The sequence below is a fragment of the Hylobates moloch genome, unplaced genomic scaffold (assembly GCF_009828535.3).
Source record: "Hylobates moloch isolate HMO894 unplaced genomic scaffold, HMol_V3 SCAFFOLD_14, whole genome shotgun sequence".
Taxonomy (NCBI): domain Eukaryota; kingdom Metazoa; phylum Chordata; class Mammalia; order Primates; family Hylobatidae; genus Hylobates; species Hylobates moloch.
Genome location: NW_026652289.1, coordinates 9,831,722 through 9,849,815, shown reverse-complemented (window position 1 = coordinate 9,849,815; position 18,094 = coordinate 9,831,722). Strand labels below are relative to the sequence as shown.

The window sequence follows — 18,094 nt, the reverse complement described above, 5'->3', positions numbered from 1 at the left end:
GTCGCCCAGGCTGGAGTGCAGTGGTGCAATCTCAGCCCACTGCAACCCCGCCTCCAGGGTTCAAGTGATTCTCGTGTCTCGGCTTCCTGAGTAGCTGGGATTACTAAAGGTGCGCACCACCAAGCCCGGCTAATTTTTGTATTTTTTTTTTAGTAGAGACGGGATTTTGCTATGTTGGCCAGACTGGTCTGGAACTCCACTTGCCTTGGCCTCCCGAAGTCCTGGGATTACAGGCGTGAGCCACCATGCCTGGCCAAAATTTGCATAATTTTTTTTAAAACTTTTTGTTTTTTAAGACAGGATCTCACTGTCACCTAGGCTGCAGTGCAGTGGCGAAATCACAGCTCACCATAGCCTCGGCCTCCCCAGGCTCAAGTGATCTTCCTAAGTAGCTGAGACCACACATGCACACCACCACGCCTGGCTAATTTTTGTATTTTTTGTAGTGACGGGGTTTGCCACATTGCCCAGGCTGGTCTGGAACTCCTAGGCTCAAGCAGTCCTCCCGCCTCGGCCTCCCAAAGTGCTGGGATTACCGGCGAGAGCCACCATGCCTGGCCGCATAATTTTTTTATAAAAGTAGAAAATAAATGTCAGAGAACATAACTAATGATAGACACTCTGAGAAAGAGGAGATTTCATCTGGCTGCTGTGAAACAGAAACCTTCAGGATGATGTCATTGAACCGAGAAGTTCCTTGTAATTCTTCTGCTCAGTTTCCTTACAGCAGCCTGGAGGGCCCATGTTGTCTAGAGCGCTTCTTCAATTATACACAGTGGATTTAAAACAGGGCAAGCTGTGTGCTTTAATATTTGCATTCCCTGCCGGGCACGGTGGCTAACACTTGTAATCCCAGCACTTTGGGAGGCCAAGGCAGGCGGATCACGAGGTCAGGAGATCAAGACCACGGTGAAACCCCGTCTCTACTAAAAATACAAAAAATTAGCTGGGTGTGGTGGCGGGCGCCTGTAGTCCCAGCTGCTCGGAGAGGCTGAGGCAGGAGAATGGCGTGAACCCAGGAGGCGGAGCTTGCAGTGAGCCGAGATTGCGCCACTGCACTCCAGCCTGGGCGACAGAGCGAGACTCCATCTCAAAAAAAAAAAAAAAAAAAAATCTGCGTTGCCTTAGAGTCTTCTGTTTTTGTTTTTACCAAAGCAGGCTTCATCATTGAAAGCAGCAGAGCTGTTTTGCTCTTAATTAACTAATTTAATAAAAACCAGGGATTTATTTCAATCTTGAAATAATTGCCTTCTGTCAAACAATTTAAAATCATACAGTTAGCAAAAATTTAAGAATAATCTAAATGAAAATTAGGGGGGCCGGGCATGGTGGCTCATGCCTTTAATCCTAGCACTTTAGTCCAGGAGTTCGAGACCAGCCTGGGCAACGTAGGGAGACACCATCTCTACAATAAATTTAAAAAATTAGCTGGGTGTGGTAGTGCACACCTGTAGTCCCAGCTACTTGGGAGGCTGAGGCAGGAGGATCAGTTGAGCACAGGAGTTTGAGGCTGCAGTGAGCTATGATCGAGCCACTGCACTCCAACCTGGGTGACAGAGTGAGACTCTGTCCAAAAAAAAGAAAAGTCGTGCAATGGAGAAAGCGATTATTAAAAAACATAGCTTTACTTGAACAGATGTTTGTGTACCGGTGTTCATAGCAGCATTATTCACAACAGCCAAAAGGCAGAAGCAATCCATGTGTGTATCAGTGGGTGCGTGGCTAACGAAGTGAGATCTGTGCGTGCAGTGCGTTAGGACTCAGCTTTAAGAGGAATGAAATTCCAACACGTGCTACACAACATGGATGTCAGATCCTCAACATGGATGAAGCTTGAAGACGTTAAGTTGAATGAAATAAGCCAGTCACAAGAGGACTAACACAGTTCTGTATCTGGAAAAAAAAAAACAACTCAACTGTGTCCTCACTCAACAACATAAAAATCAACACAAAAGACTTCTCTTACCCCAAATATGAGGGGAGTTCTCCCCACCACCAAGCAAGCAATTGATTCCGCAGTGGACACCAGTTGGGTGTCCTCCAATTCAATTCCTACTCTATCTGCTTGGAGATAGTGTCCGATCCCACAGGGTGAGGGCTCAGTCCCCAAGAGCACCCTTCACTTCAGACACCAGTCACAAGTCTGGGCCTCTGGAACTTCTGACTGACTAGCTTCAAGATGGGATTCCCACGAACCCCCCTCTTTGGGTTCAATTAATTTGTCAGAGCAGCTCGCAGAACTCCAGAAACACGTTTACTGGTTTATTATAAAGGCTACTACTGAGGATACAGATGAAGGGATGCGTAGGGCGAGGTGTGGGGGAAGAGGTGCAGAGCTCCCGTGCCCTCCGTGGGCACAGAACCTTCATGTGCTCTGCTCTCTGGAAGCTCACCAAACTCAGTCTTCTTGGGCGTTTTATGGAAACTTCATTGGATGGGCATGACTAAAGCATGGACAACCATGTTGAAATGTGATTGGACAAAAAGAGTGTGATCTAGTACTTAATACAGTGACTGGGGAAACCCAGCAGGGCCTGCCTGTTAGATTCTTCTTGGCCTGTCTGCACAGCACTCATTCCTCCAGGGTGGGGGACAGGACCCTCTCCAGAATGAGGGTCTTACGAACCGTAGTCAGATTAGATTCCTGCCTTGGGGCAGGTAAAAGGAGGGCAGGAGTTACGAACCAAGAACTGCGGACGGACAAACACATAAAAAAATAGGTTGGTTGGTAGGTAGGTAGGTAGGTAGGTAGGTAGATAGATAGATAGATAGATAGATAGATAGATAGATAGATAGGTAGATAGATAGATAGTAGTTAGGTAGGTAGATAGATGTAGGTAGGTAGGTAGATAGGTAGATAGATATTATGATTTTAGAGTGTTAAAGGGTGGCTCACTCCTGTAATCCCAGCACTTTGGGAAGCCGAAGCAGGGGGATTGCTTGAGCCCAGAAGTTCAAGACCAGCCTGGGCAACAAAGTAAAACGCTGACTCTAAAAATAAAATAAAATAAAATAAAATAAAATAAAATAAAATAAAATAAAAAACTGAAAAAAGAAATTAACCAGGCATGGTGGTACGCACCTGTAGCCTCGGCTACTTGGGAGGCTGAGGTGGGAGAATCACTTGAGCCAGGGAAGTTGAGGCTGCATTGAGCCAGGATCACGCCACTGCACTCCAGTACAGAGCAACACCCTGTCTCAAAACGAAAGACTTTTTTTTTTTTCACATTAGACGGGTAATGTGCCGACCATTGTAACAAGGTTTGAGGGTGGCACATCTCATGCATGCGCGTGAACACCCAGTCATCACACTCATGAACTGCAGATGAATCGGAAGACTTTTTTCTTCAGCCATTTTTTTCAGCCTCACATATGACACAGGGCAGCCACCTATAGAAATGTCCAGGCCCTGAGGGCCTGGCCATTGGGCGCTACCCAGCCAGTTATCCTCCAGCCCCTGGCCTCTTTGTTCGTTCCAGTGTTTATCGACAATGCTCTGTGTGCACTGAGTGGTGTCGTGGAGGCTAAATAGTGGAAAAAACAGTTCCTGCCCTCAGTCCTCCTATATTCTAGCTTGGCAGAGAAGAGAAGAGAAGCCATCCTAAAAAATAACAACACAACACTGCGAGGCCAGGTTATGAGCCAGCTCAGTGCTTAAGGCTTCAAATGTAAAAGGACCCCGATGACTTCCACAATATTTCTTGGGGATCTGGCCCAGGTCTCCCACTCTCCCAAGAATGTATGGTCATCCCGTTGCGTTTTTTTTTTTTTTTTTTTTTTTTTTTTGAGATGGAGTCTCGCTCTGTCACCCAGGCTGGCGCGATCTCTGCTCACTGCAAGCTCTGCCTTCTGGGTTCATGCCATTCTCCTGCCTCAGCCTCCTGAGTAGCTGGGACTACAGGCACCCGCCACCACTCCCAGCTAATTTTTTGTATTTTTAGTACAGACAGAGTTTCACCTTGTTAGCGAGGATGGTCTCGATCTCCTGACCTCGTGATCCACCCGCCTTGGCCTCCCAAAGTGCTGGGATTACAGGCGTGAGACACCGCGCCTGGTCTTCCTCTTTTGAGATGGAGTCTCGCTCTATTGCCCAAGCTAGAGTGCAATGGCATGATCTTGGTTCACTGCAACCTCTGCCTCCTGGGTACAAGCAACCCTCCTGCCTCTGCCTCCTGAGTAGCTGGGATTACAGGCTTGCGCCACCATGCCCAGCCAATTTTTTTGTATTTTTAGTAGAGATGGGGTTTCACCATGTTGGCCAGGCTGGTCTTGAATGGCTGACCTCAAGTGATCCACCCACCTTGGCTTCCCAAACTTCCGGGATTACAAGCATGAGCCACCACGCCCGGCCTCCTTTCACTCTTGTCCATAAATGTTAGGCGTGGGAATGGCACTCCACAGGGCAGTCTGTGCTGCTGCAGGCTTGGTCGCCGTAGAACCAAGGGGTTCTTCAAGGTCCTGAAGACAGCTCTACAGAGGCTATGACTGCCAGAGCGAGTGTGTTTAGGTTGTGTTCCTTCGCGTTACTTGAATTTTTACAAATACCTGCCATTTCTAGTCTTTCCTGGGCTATAAAGGAACCAGATTTTATCTAGCTGACTGAGTTTTGGCAGTTCAAATAACAAAACTATATTTTGTGGTTAGTTGAGTTAATTAATAGCGCAAATAGCTTTTTATAAGCAAGGAGGGGGGAAAACTACTTGTTTCCAAGTAGTTCCAGCCATGGGGTTTTTGGGGAAGCTGTCTGGGCTGGGTTTGAAGTCATCTTCTAAATTAAGAATTAGAATTTTGTGGCCGGGGTATGGTGGTTCTGCTTGGAGGGGCTGAGGCACGAGGATCGCTTGAACCCGGGAGGCGGAGGTTGCAGTGAGCTGAGATGACGCCAGTGTACTGCAGCCTGGGCAACAGAGCAAGACTCTTGTGTCAAAGAGAGAGAAAGAGAGAGAGAGAGAGAGAAAGAAAGAGAGAGAAAAAAAGAAAAGAAAGAAACAAAAGAAGAATTAGAATTTTTTCTTGCCTCTTGGTAATCATGTGCATTCATTGGAGTCAGCACTGGCCCTAGCTTTCTGTTTGGGCAAGTTCGGTTACAATGCCGATTTCCCCAAATGCCTGTTGACGCCTGGAATGTAAAGTAGGTACACAGGGTGGGAGATCACTGTAGAAGTCTAAGGGGGTGCGAATGATTTGGGGACTCATAGGACACACTTGTTTTAATTGTACATGATGGGCACTATCATGTCTGTTGTTATATCTGAAAGATTCTTTAGTCAAAAACCTTCACTTTGTTAGGCTATAGATCTGTTTCATTTTGTATCTGAATTCTTTTTAGCCTTATTTCCCACCAACTTGGAGTAATTGGTTTTACTTTCGTTTTCAGAAATCGCCCCTAGTGGACATTCCTGTGTTGCAGTTTTGCTATGCTTTTCTCCAAAGGTAATACAGTCCCCCATCCTCCAAAAACTTCCTTAAATACAGATGCTATTGCAGTGAGCCTGCATAATCTCTCTGGTCTTATTTCTAGACTACTAGAGAGCCATAGTTCAGAAAATATCTTGAAGTTGTCATAATTTCTTCCTGAGGTATTGATCTATAGTTTTCTTTCTCCAGAGAGTTAACATCTTAAAATCCGTGCAGTGTATCTCGAACACTTTATATGAGCAAAGCTTTATGTGAGGCCTGTTAAACTTTAAAAGGGCCGGATTTGCATTAAATTGATACAGAAAAAGAAAAAAACCAAAGATAGGGAAGTGTTAAGGACCTCTGAGAAAAAGGAGAAATGGGCCGGGCGCGGTGGCTCACGCCTGCAGTCCCAGCACTTTGGAAGTTGGAGGCAGGCGGCACTTGAGGCCAGGAGTTTGAGAGCAGCCTGGTCAACATGGTGAAACCCCATCTCTACTAAAAATACAAAAATTAGCCGGTCATGGTGGCATGCGCCTGTAATCCCAGCTACTCGGGAGGCTGAGGCAGGAGAATTGCATGAACCCAGGAGGCGGAGGTTGCAGTGAGCCAAGACCTCACCACTGCTCTCCAGCCTGGGTGACAGAGCAAGGCTCTGTCTCAAAAAAAAAAAAAAAGGCAAAATGATTCTTTCTGGTGGCGTTCTCAGTGTGCCTTCCCATGTTTTATGTGGAGAGGTTTCTGCTTTGATTTGCTAAGTTAATATATGTATTAGGTGTCTTAGCTAAGAGAGCATTAAAGGGGATTCCGCAGGTTTTTCCCCATGGATGAAAAAGAAGCTTTACTGGACCTCATTCAGATCTTACAATGGCCGCATTCCAGGTGCAGCTCTGTGTTGCAGAAAATGAGGGTGAGGTGGCTGGGTGCGGTGGCTCAACGCCTGTAATCCCAGCACTTTGGGAGGCTGAAGTGGGTGAGTCACTTGAGGCCAGGAGTTTGAGACCAGTCTGGCCAACATGGTGAAACCCCATGTCTACTAAAACTACAAAAAAATTAGCCAGGGCTTAGTGGCAGCATGCCTGTAGTCCCAGCTACTCGGGAAGCTGAGGCAGGTGAATCACTTGAACCCAGGAGGCAGAGGTTGCAGTGAGCTGAGAGCACACCACAGCACTCCAGCCTGGGGGACAGAATGAGACTATCTCAAAAAAAAAAAAATTGGGGGTGGGGCGGGTATAGACCACTTCTCAGGGAAGCCTCAGTATCCCTACATTGCCATCAGGAGCCTCACTATATATAACTCCAGCAAGCAGTCACAGGTTCCTTGGTTCACACAGTTAACATTAGGTAGTTACTCCCACTCACCACATTCTGAAGTTGCAGGACGGTAAACTGAGGCTTCCTGGTAGATGACCAGGGTGGGGTTAAATTCAGACCACTTTCCTCGTGAGCATCATTGTTGTTCTTTCCTCCAGGAGTTAAAGATGAGCCGGTCACTGCCCTCCTATGACAGCTAATATATATTGTGTTGCTGGCGAATGTTGAGTGTAGTGGCCTGAGGGATAGCTGAGCTTTCCCGGGAGCTGCAGGTTAGATTTGGTCATCCTCCTTTTGCAGAGGAGGAACCGCCTAGGTCACACAGTAGGTAGTAAGTTGGAGAACCAGGACTTGGACCTGGGACGCTCTGACTGCAGTCTGAGCTTTCACTTCCTGGGTTGTGCTGCCTCACTTTGGAGCGGTGATCTCAGAACCCTCATCCTGAGAGCTATAGAGCAGGGTAGGCCAACTAGTTTCCTGGTGAGTGTCCTGGGACCTAGTGCTTTGCAGCCTTCTGACAGGTGATGCTGTTACCAGCCACTTCAGGGAAGCAGACTATTAGCACTAGAAAGGCCTGAGAGATCAGCCGGGCATGGTGGCTCACCCTTGTAATCCCAGCACTTTGGGTGGCCGAGGCAAGTGAATTTACTTGAGGCCAGGAGTTCAAGACCAGCCTGGCCAACATGATGAACCCCTACTAATCTCTACTAAAAATACAAAAAATTAGCCCATTGTGTTGGCCCGCACCTATAATCCCAGTTTGGGAGGCTGAAGAACGAGAATCGCTTAAACCTGGGGGGCAAAGGTTGCAGTGAGCTGAGATCATGCCACTGCACTCCAGCCTGGGCGACAGAGCAAGACTCTATCTTAAAAATAAATTAATTAATTAATTAAATTAAATAGAAGAAAGGCCGGGCACAGTGGCTCACGCCTGTAATCCCAGCACTTTGGGAGGCTGAGGCAGGCGGATCACCTGAGGTCAGGAGTTCGAGATCAGCCTGGGCAACATGGTGAAACCCCGTTGCTACTAAAAATACAAAATTAGCCGGGCATGGTGGCACATGCCTGTAATCCCGGCTATTTGGGAGGCTGAGGCAGGAGAATCGCTTGAACCTGGGAGGCGGAGGATGTGATGAGCCAAGATCGCGCCATTGCACTCCAGCCTGGGCAACAAAAGTAAATCTCTGTCTCACCAAAAAAAAAAAAAAGGCATGAGAGGTCAAGGTCGATCATATAGTTTTAAGGCTTTTATTTTAGAGACAAGGAAACCAGGAGTATCTCACCTGCCAGCAGTAGGATTTCAGGTTCCCAAACTCCAAGTGTTTGCCAGAATACCAAAGTTTAGCTCATGTACATTGTAAGTTTTTAAAAAGAAAAAGTTCAGTGAGTTTTGCTGTTTACCCTTTGCTTTCCAACTGCCAGGATCTTAAATGTGCTTATAAATAAATGTTGTATTTTGACTTGTTCGTAGTTATTTTTCCTATCTTTTAAAAAAAACAGGCTCCCAGTACCAGCCTTGCAAGAGAACTTTTCTTCACTGTTGGGAGTATTGAAAGAGTCTGTACAGTTGAATCTAGCCCCACCTGGGTATTTTCTGCTTCTCAGGTATCATGTCACCACATTGTCATTGTGTAATATTTTCTTTTGGCACATATTTTATTTCTGCAGCATTTTTAATCTGAAGCTGATTGTCTCCCAACAGCATGCTGAATGACTTTGTAACAAGAACTCCCAACTTGGAAAACAAGAAGGATCAAAAAGACCTGCAGGTTTGTATATGAAAGAGGTTCAGCCAAATGACATTACCCCAGCAGTGCTGTCCTCCTTCGGGGGATATCAGATAGCAGATAGACAAGAGACGTTGAACAGAATCTGAGGTTAGCTTTGCACTTGTTCTCAAGTCTTACTTCTGCCATCGTTGTCTCTAGAGAGTTCGGACAGTCCCGGGGCCCGAGTTTTCTGATGAAGGTTCTTGTGTAATGCTTGAGCAATCGATTGTGGAATTGACAGCTGCACCCCTAACCCTCCACACTGTATGCAGATGTATGTGGATCTCACTGTAAAACATAAATGGAATAAGAAATCTATCTCCCACCAGATGCGGTGGAACACACTTGTAATCCCAGCACTTTGGGAGGCTGAGGCGGGCAGATTGCTTAAGCTCAGGAGTTTGAGACCAATCTGGGTAACATAGTGAGACCTCATCTCTACAAAAAAACAAAAATTAGCCTAGTGTGGTAGCTACACCTATAGTGCCAGCTACTTGGGAGGCTGAGGATCCCTTGAGCCTGGGAGGTTGAGGCTGTAGTGAGCTGTGATCGTGCCACTGCACTTCAGCCTGGCAACAGAGAGAGATCCTGTCTCAAAAAAATTAAAAAAAAAGGAAGCTATCTCCATACATGGATATTTCTTTTTTTTTTGGGCGGTGGGGTTGGACAGAATCTCACTCCATCACCCAGGCTAGAGTGCAGTGGCACGGTCTCAGCTCACTGAAACCTCTACCTCCGGGGTTCAAGCGATTCTCCTGCCTCAGCCTCCCAAGTAGCTGAGATTACAGACACACGCCACCACGCCCGGCTAATTTTTTGTATTTTTAGTAGAGGCAGGGTTTCTCCATGTTGGCTGGTCTGGTCTCAGACTCCTAACCTCAGGTGATCCTCCTACCTTGGCCTCCCAAAGTGCTGGGATTACAGGCGTGAGCTACCACGCCCAGCCTCCATACATGGATTTCTTTCCTTAAACGCCTTATCCCCCATTATAACAGTAATATATGCTCATAAAAATTTGTTTAATACTGAAAAATAAAACTCATCATAGGAGAAAGAAAAAGAGTGGAATGCCAACTAATAAATACAGAAGTTATGATGAAGTTGGAAAAATCACTGTTTTGCAAACCATTATAGACATTGATTCAGTTGGCTTTTCTATCACATTTATAGCCTTGGCGGTACTACTGCTAATCTTTATGATCCCTGGCATTTGTGAAAGGTATATCCAGAAACAGCCTCAGGTCCACAGTTCTGAACCACAAGAGTACTGTATAAAGTACAGTAGGCCGGGTGCGGTGGCTCACGCCTGCAATCCCAGCACTTTGGGAGGCCAAGGTGGGCGGATCATCTGAGGTCAGGGGTTCGAGACCAGCCTGGCCAACATGGTGAAACCCCACCGCTACTAAAAATACAAAAATTAGCCACGCCTGGTGGTGGATGCCTATAATCCCATCTACTCGGAAGGCTGAGGCAGGAAAATCGCTTGAACCTGGGAGGCAGAGGTTACAGTGAGCCGAGATCTCACCACTGTACTCCAGCCTGGGCAACAAGTGTGAAACTTTGTCTCAAAAACAACAAAACAAAACAAAAAAAAACACCATAAAGCATAATTAGAAAATTCCAGTGCCTCCTCCTTTGGCCTTGACTTGTAGCCAGAGAAGAAAACGTTGTTACAATGCCGATGCTGCACGTCAAGGTGCTGGGATAGCACTTGCTCACCTAAGCCCTCCTTGCTTTTGTGGCCTGTTGCCTGTAGTAGGCCCCTCTGTCTTCAGGCAGCCTGGAGAGGGCTCTGGCCACAGGCATTCCCTCCGTTGTTGCAGCTGGCATGCCTCTTCTCTGCTCCTTTTGGTTGCGGGGACCAGGTGGCATCTGCTTCTTTCTGTCTCATGACACCTGGCCTCCCCAACACTAATTCCTTCCTACTGTTTTGAGCCACACCCTATGCTTCTTCCCCACTGAGGATATAGAAAAAAACAAAGTGTGATTTTCCTACCACACTCTCATAACATAGAATCCTCCTATGACCTCGTAACCAAAACGCGTGGGAATTTCTTCCCACCAGCAACCAAGCTAGTAGTTCTGCAGTGGACACTAGATAGGCGCCGTCCAATTCCATTCAATTCTGGCATTCCCCACCTGGAGATAGCTTCAGATCCTGCAGGTTGAGGGCTCAGTCTCACAAGACTGCCCCACCCCCTCAGATGCCAATCACAAGCCCCAAGTGGTTTCATCTGTGCTTCTGACATACTAGCTCTAAACTAGGGTTCCCACTACCCACTCCTTGGGTTCTGTTAATTAGCTGGAATGGCTCGTGGAACTCAGGGAACACATCGAACAGTTTATTTTATTTATTTATTATTATTATTTTTTGAGATGGAGTCTTGCTCTTGTTGCCCAGGCTGGAGTGCAATGGCACGATCTCAGCTCACTGCAACCTCCGCCTCCCAGGTTCAAGCGATTCTCTTGCCTCAGCCTCCTGAGTAGCTGGGATTACAGGTGCCCGCCACCATGCCAGCTAATTTTTGTATTTTTAGTAGAGGTGGGGGGTTCACCATGTTGGCCAGGCTGGTCTCGAACTCCTGACCTCGTAATCCGGCTGCCTCAGCCTCCCAAAGTGCATGAGTCACCACACCCAGCTGACCAGTTTATTATAAAGGAGATTAGAAAGGATACAGATGAAGCGATGATCAGGCAAGGTACGTGGGAAGGGGCACAGAGCTTCCAAGCCCTCCTCTCCCCTTCCTGGAGGTTGGGGAGCTGAAGTTCTCTGGGGGCCCCCAGCCACAGCCATCTAAGACATGTATTACTTTGGAGAATCCAAGGAATTTAGGAGTTATAGCTGGGAAATGGGGAGAAAGGCCAAAAACATTTCCACAATATCACACCCATCCACTCAGTGCTTTCATCAGTCCTTACGGGAACTCCTCTAAGCCCTTAATCCCTTTTCCTGACTTTCCTTGTGCCCTTCACACCCAGCCCTGCCTAAGTTAGCCGAATAGCCAGTTCCCTCGAGCACACCCTTCTCTCACCCAGCAGGCAGGTGTGCCCTGCTTCACACCTCAACACAACTGCTGAGCCTAGGAACCTTGTGGCACAGTTGAGGTCAGGATTATAAAATTCTCAGATGTCAAGGATTATAGCCACTCATAGCTGGTGACACTTGATGACACTGGCTGAGAAGCCTGCTTCGAGTTTCTGTCTCTCCAGCTACTAACCAGATTCTTTACTGATCATACTCCTGAGAGTGGATGACTCCTCACCTCACCCCACTGAGTCAGTTTAACTTACTGACCTTTGGTTCTTGTGTATTATTGAAAGATGCATTTCTAGGAAGAACCTGTGGTCCTAGAGAAACCAGAAAGCCAATCCACTAAATACAATTTATTGCTTTTTCATCAGTGTGCAGTGATGACTTGTGTTCTCTGTATATTTTACCTACATTGGCCAGTATAGTAGCTGTTAACCACAGGTGGCTGTTGAGCACTTGAAGTGTGGCTAATCTGCAGTCTGGGCAGCATAGGAAGACCCCGTCTCTACAAGAAATTTAAAAATTATCCAGATGTGGTGGCATGCGCCTGTAGTCCCAGCTACCTGGGAGCCTGAGGATGGCTTGAGCCCAGGAGGTCGAGGCTGCAGTGAGTCTTTTTTTTTTTTTTTTTTTTTGAGATGGAGTCTTGCTCTGTTATTGGGGGAACTCACCCCCAGTATTTCAACGTAGGTTCTTTCTATTTTCCATAAGTGTCAGCCAGCTGAGAAATAAAGAGACACAGTATAAAGAGAGGAATGTTACATCTGGGCCACCAGGGGTGACATCACATATCAGTAGGACCGTGATGTCCGCCTGAGCCTCAAACCAGCAAGTTTTTATTAAGGGTTTCAAAAGGGGAGGGGGCGTAAGAACAGGGAGTAGGTACAAAGATCACATGCTTCAAAGGGCAAAAAGCAGAACTACTGATAAGGGTCTAACAAAGATCACATGCTTCTGAGGGAACAGGACAAAAGGCAAAAGCAGAACCACTGATAAGGGTCTGTGTTCAGCGGTGCACGTATTGTCTTGATAAACATCTTAACAGAAAACAGGGTTCGAGAGCAGAGAACCGGTCTGACCACAAATTTACCAGGGTGGAGTTTTTCCCCACTCTAGTAAACCTGAGGGTACTGCAGGAGACCAGGGCGTATCTCAGTCCTTATCTCAACCGCCTAAGACAGACATTCCCACAGCGGCAGTTTATAGACCTCACCCCAGGAATACATTCCTTTCCCAGAGTATTCATAATAATACCCCTTGCTAGGAAAAGAATTTAGCAATATCTTCCCTACTTGCACGTCCGTTTATAGGCTCTCTGCAAGAAGAAAAATATGGCTCTTTTTTCCCCGACCCCACAGGCAGTCAGACCTTATGGTTGTCTTCCCTTGTTCCCTAAAAATCACTGTTATTCTGTTCTTTTTCAAGGTGCACTGGTTTCATATTGTTCAAACACACGTTTTACAATCAATTTGTACAGTTAACACAATTATCACAGTGGTCCTGTGATGATGTACATCCTCAGCTTACGAAGATTACAGGATTAAGAGATTAAAGACAGGTGTAAGAAATTATAAAAGTATTATTTGGGAACTGATAAATGTCCATATTAAAATGAAATCTTCACAGTTTATGTTCCTCTGCTGTGGCTCCAGCCGGTCCCTCTGTTCAGGGTCCCTGACTTCCCACAACACTCTGTCACCAGGTTGGAGTGCAGTGACACTATGTTGGCTCACCACAATCTCTGTCACCTGGGTTCAAATGATTCTTCTGCCTCAGCCTCCCAAATAGCTGGGATTACAGGCGCGCATCACCACACCTAGCTAATTTTTGTATTTTTAGCAGAGACGGGGTTTCACCATGTTGGCCATGATGGTCTCGATCTCTTGACCTTGTGATCTGCCTGCCTCGGCCTCCCTAAGTGCTGGGATTACAGGCGTGAGCCACCGCACCCGGCTGCAGTGAGTCTTGATTGCACCACTACACTCCAGCCTGGTTGACAGAGCAAGACCCTGTCCTGCCCACCACCTCCCAAAAAGAAAAATGTGGTAGTCTGAATTGAATGTGCTGTAAGTGCAAAATACACATTGGATTTCAGACTTAGGGCACACACAAAAGAGAATGCAAAATCTGATTAATAGGTTTTGTTTTTGTTTTTTCTTTTTGAGACGAAGTTTTGCTCCTGTTGCCCAGGCTGGAGTGCAATGGCATGATCTTGGCTCACTGCAACCTCCACCTCCTGGGTTCAAGTGATTCTCCTGCCTCAGCCTCCAAAGTACCTGGGATTACAGGCATGCATCCACCACACCCACCTAATTTTGTATTTTTATTAGAAATGGGGTTTCACCATGTTGGTCAGGCTGGTCTCAAACACCTGACCTCAGGTGATCCGCCTGCCTCAGCCTCCCACAGTGCTGAGATTATAGGCATGAGCCACCACACCTAGCCTATTAATAATTTTTATATTGAGTGCATGTTGATAATATTTTGTATATATTGGGTTAAATAAAATATTAATTTTTTTTTGAAACAAAGTCTCACTCTGTCATCCAGACTGGAGTGCAGTGGCATGATCTCAGCTCACTGCAGCTTCCACCTCCTGGGATCAAGCGATTCTCTTGCCTAAGCCTCCCGAGTACTGGGACTACAGGCATGTGCCATCGCGCCCAGCTAATTTTTGTATTTTTTTTAGTAGAGACAGGGTTTCACCATGTTGGCCAGGATGGTCTCGAACTCCTGACCTCAAGTGATCCCCCTGCCTCAGCCTCCCAAAGTGCTGGGATTACAGGCATGAGCCACTGCACCCAGCCTATATTATTAATTTAACTTTAACTGTTTATTTTTACCTTTAATGTGGCTCCTAGAAAGCTTAATGGTACATATATGCTCACAGCTGTGGCCTGCATTTTATTTCTACTGGACAGTGCTGTTTTAGGCACTTAACATTCTTTTCCTTAATTAACTTCCTTTCCCCCTCCTCCTGATTATTCTCAGGAAATCACTCAGAAAATCCTAGAAGCTGTGGGGAACATTGCCGGCTCTTCTTTGGAGCAAACCAGCTGGCTAAGCAGAAACCTGGAAGTGAAGGCCCAACCTCAGGCCTCTCTAGAAGAATCTGATGCTGAGGAGGACCTGTATGGTAGGTGGAGATGGGTCAGCTGATAGTGCCTCTGGTCAGCGGGTGGTTCTGGCTTTTCCTTAAGAGAGATCTTGAGTGTTCTCACCATAAAAAGAAAGAAAGTACTTAAGGTAGGCTGGGTGCGGTGGCTCACGCCTGTAATCCCAGCACTTTGTGAGACTGAGGCGGGCAGATAAAGCAAGGTCAGGAGTTCGAGACTAGCCTGGCCAACATGGCGAAACCCCGTCTCTACTAAAAGTAAAAAAATTAGCCTGGCACAGTAGTAAGCACCTGTGGTCCCAGCTACTTGGGAGGCTGAGGCAGGAGAATGGCTTCAACCTGGGAGGCGGAGGTTGCAGTGAACCGAGATCACGCCACTGCGCTCCAGCCCAGGTGACAAAGCAAGACTCCGTCTCAAAAAAAAAAAAGTATTTAGAGCAGCGACACGATGTTAGTCAAACTTCAGAAAACATCACTTTGAGGCCAGGCATGGTGGCTCACGCCTGTAATCCCAGCACTTTGGGAGGCCGAGGCGGGTGGATCACCTGAGGTCAGGAGTTCAAGACCAGCCTGGCCAAGATGGTGAAACCCCATCTTAACTAAAAATACAAAAATTAGCCGGGTGTGGTAGTGGGCGCCTGTAATCCCAGCTACATGGGAGGCTGAGGCAGAGAATTGCTTGAACCTGGGAGGCGGAGGTTGCAGTGAGCCAAGATTGCGCCACTGCACTCCAGCCTGGGCAACAGAGTGAGACTCCACCTCAAAAAAAAAAAAAAAAAAAGGAAAGAAAGTACATGAGGTGATGCATGTCTTAACTTGGGTTATTTCACAATGTCTGCATATATCAGCAGGGATGGTGAAATATTGAAAAAAGAAAACATGTATCAAAACATCATGTTATAACCTGAAATGTATACCAGCTTTATTTGTCAGTTATATCTAATTAAAACTGGTATGGGAAAAGATGTTGGAAAGTTAAAAAAAAAAAAGTTTAGGCATAGGAAAAAGCAAACTACCTTCTCAAGTCTATGTTCATTCACCCAGACTCTTTCTTTGTTTTTTGTTTTTCGTTTTTGTTTTTGATTTTTTGAGACAGAGTCTCACTCTGTCACCCGGGTGGGAGTTCACCCAGGTTGGAGTGCAGTGGCGTCATCTTGGCTCACTGCAACCTCCACCTCCCCGGTTCAAGCCATTCTCCTGCCTCAGCCTCCCGAATAGCTGGGATTACAGACGTCTACCACCATGCCTAGCTAATTTTTGTGGCTAGTAAAGACAGCATTTCACCATGTTGGCCAGGCTGGTCTCAAACTCTTGACCTCAGGTGATCCACCCGCCTTGGCCTCCCAAAGTGCTGGGATTACAGGTGTGACCCTCTGTGCCCGGCCCAGACTCTTCCTTTGTATCCATAGCTAGGTGACTGAACTGTCTGTTTTGATTTCTTACAACATAATTTGTGTGTGTGCTAAACACCAGGACGCCTTACCTGGTGTCCCACAATGTGTATGCCACCCTGCTGACCTTACCGAGCCTCGGTGGGGCTCCAGAAAGTAACACCCCAAGACCATTTACCTGGACGTGGTGATAGAAATCCGTGTGGGATAAAGATGATGAGAATGTGTGTTTTTCTTTTTGCAGAACAATGGAAAGAAAATTTAGCAAATCAAGCTGGGAGGGGTGACTCATACCTGTAATCCCAGCACTTTGGGAGGCTGAGGTGGGCAGATCACTTGAGGTGATTACAAATGATCCTTTTTTTTTTTCTCAGGATTAAGCATATCTTGGGGCAAGTGATTTTCTTTGCTACTGTCAGTACCATTTAACAAAAGGGACAGGACAGTATGCCCAGTGCCAGTAGAGCTTAATACAACATGAGAAAGGATGTTTGGTCCCAGTTTTATTTAATACAGGAACAAGAAACTACATTTCAGTTTTCAGTGTAAACTGTGACGGTACCCGGCGCAGAGTAAATGTTCAAATATTGTTAGGTTTCATTGTTACTTCTGTGAAAATTGTTAACAGGGCTGGGTGTAGTGGCTCCCACCTGTAATCCCAGCACTTTGGGATATACTCCATTTAAAAACAAATCAGGCTGGGCGCGGTGGCTCAGGCCTGTAATCCCAGCACTTTGGGAGGCCAAGGTGGGTGGATCACCTGAGGTCAGGAGTTCGAGACTGGCCTGGCCAACTTGGCAAAACTCCATCTCTACTAGAAATACAAAAACTAGCCAGGTATGGTGGCGGGCATCTGTAGTCCCAGCTACTCAGGAGGCTGAGGCAGGAGAATGACTTGAACCCGGGGGGTGGAGGTTTCAGTGAGCCAAGATCATGCCACTACACTCCAGCCTGGGTGACAGAGCAACCAAACTCCATCTCAAAAAAAAAAAAAAAAGACTATCGTGATAACACAGCAAGACCCCATCTCTACAAAAGGGGAGGCAGAGGTTGCAGTGAGTCGAGATGGCATCACTGCACTCCAGCCTGGGCGACAGAGCAAGACTCAAAAAAAAAGGCCAGGCGCAGTGGTTCACACCTGTAATCGTAGCACTTTGGGAGGCTGAGGTGGGCAGATCACCTGAGGTCAGGAGTTTGAGACCAGCCTGGCCAGCATGGTGAAACCCTGTCTCTACTAAAAATACAAAAATTAGCCAGGTATGGTAGTGTGTGCCTGTAATCCCAGCTACCCGGGAGGCTGAGGCAGGAGAATCACTAGAACCTGGGAGGCAGAGGCTGCAGTGAGCTGAGATTGCGCCACTGTACTCCAGCCTGGGCAACAAAGCGAGACCTTGTCTCACAAAAAAAAAAAAAAAAAAAAAAAAAGAATTATGTTGGAGAGTGGGAAAGCCAGCACCCCACCTGGGAACATGTGTTAGCATCAAATCTCTTGAGAGATTCATGGTCATGACATAAAGTAAGATCAGTAGCTTGGTGATCTGGTTTTCTCTGGAACATTTAGCTACACATAACTACGCAGACAGATCATTGGGTATACCCAGCAGTGCATTCTTCTGGTTGAGTCCTTCCGAGGGAAAGAAGCAAAGGAATGAAGGGTGTTTCCCAGGTAGATGACTGACGCTGGGTGTGGGTGGGAGGTGAGGACCTGTAGCAGCTGCTGGGTAGTTAGGCAGTAGGACTCAGGGACTGGAAAGCTGTCCTAGGATGCAGGAAAATGCCAGAGGGTGGTCAGAGGAGGATGCTGGAAACGGAGATTTGAGAAGCTGGTGAGGTCAAGGGTATGACGGTGGTGGAGCTGGAGCGGAGTGGGGGATGGTTAGAAGAGAAGAGGGCCAGGGGCTTAGAGGCTGGGATGTAGGAGGGAGCATCCAAAGGGGTCGTGAAGTTTCAAGAACGATAACAAGAATGGAAATGGAGAGGATGTCAGTGAGTTAGTGCTAATTTATTTGATCAAAATATCCAGATTCTTAGTTGTTGAAACTCAATGTTGGCAGGGTGCAGTGGCTCACGCCTATAG

At 46.8% G+C, this 18,094-nt stretch overlaps 1 protein-coding gene and 1 non-coding gene across 2 annotated transcripts in view; one reads left to right on the top strand and one right to left on the bottom strand.

Moving 5' to 3' along the window:
- Window positions 1-18,094, top strand: part of DOP1B (DOP1 leucine zipper like protein B) — a 130,362-nt gene that overhangs the window by 94,674 nt on the left and 17,594 nt on the right. The window contains exons 24-28 of the mRNA XM_058427852.1: window positions 2,076-2,091; window positions 5,330-5,433; window positions 8,212-8,316; window positions 8,414-8,480; window positions 14,503-14,647. Of these exons, the coding sequence (XP_058283835.1) occupies window positions 2,076-2,091; window positions 5,330-5,433; window positions 8,212-8,316; window positions 8,414-8,480; window positions 14,503-14,647 (437 nt within the window). The remainder of the gene's footprint in view (window positions 1-2,075; window positions 2,092-5,329; window positions 5,434-8,211; window positions 8,317-8,413; window positions 8,481-14,502; window positions 14,648-18,094) is intronic.
- LOC116482817 (small nucleolar RNA U13) lies at window positions 3,227-3,331 on the bottom strand. The gene has a single exon (XR_004252079.1). It is a non-coding gene; the product is annotated as a small nucleolar RNA U13 (small nucleolar RNA).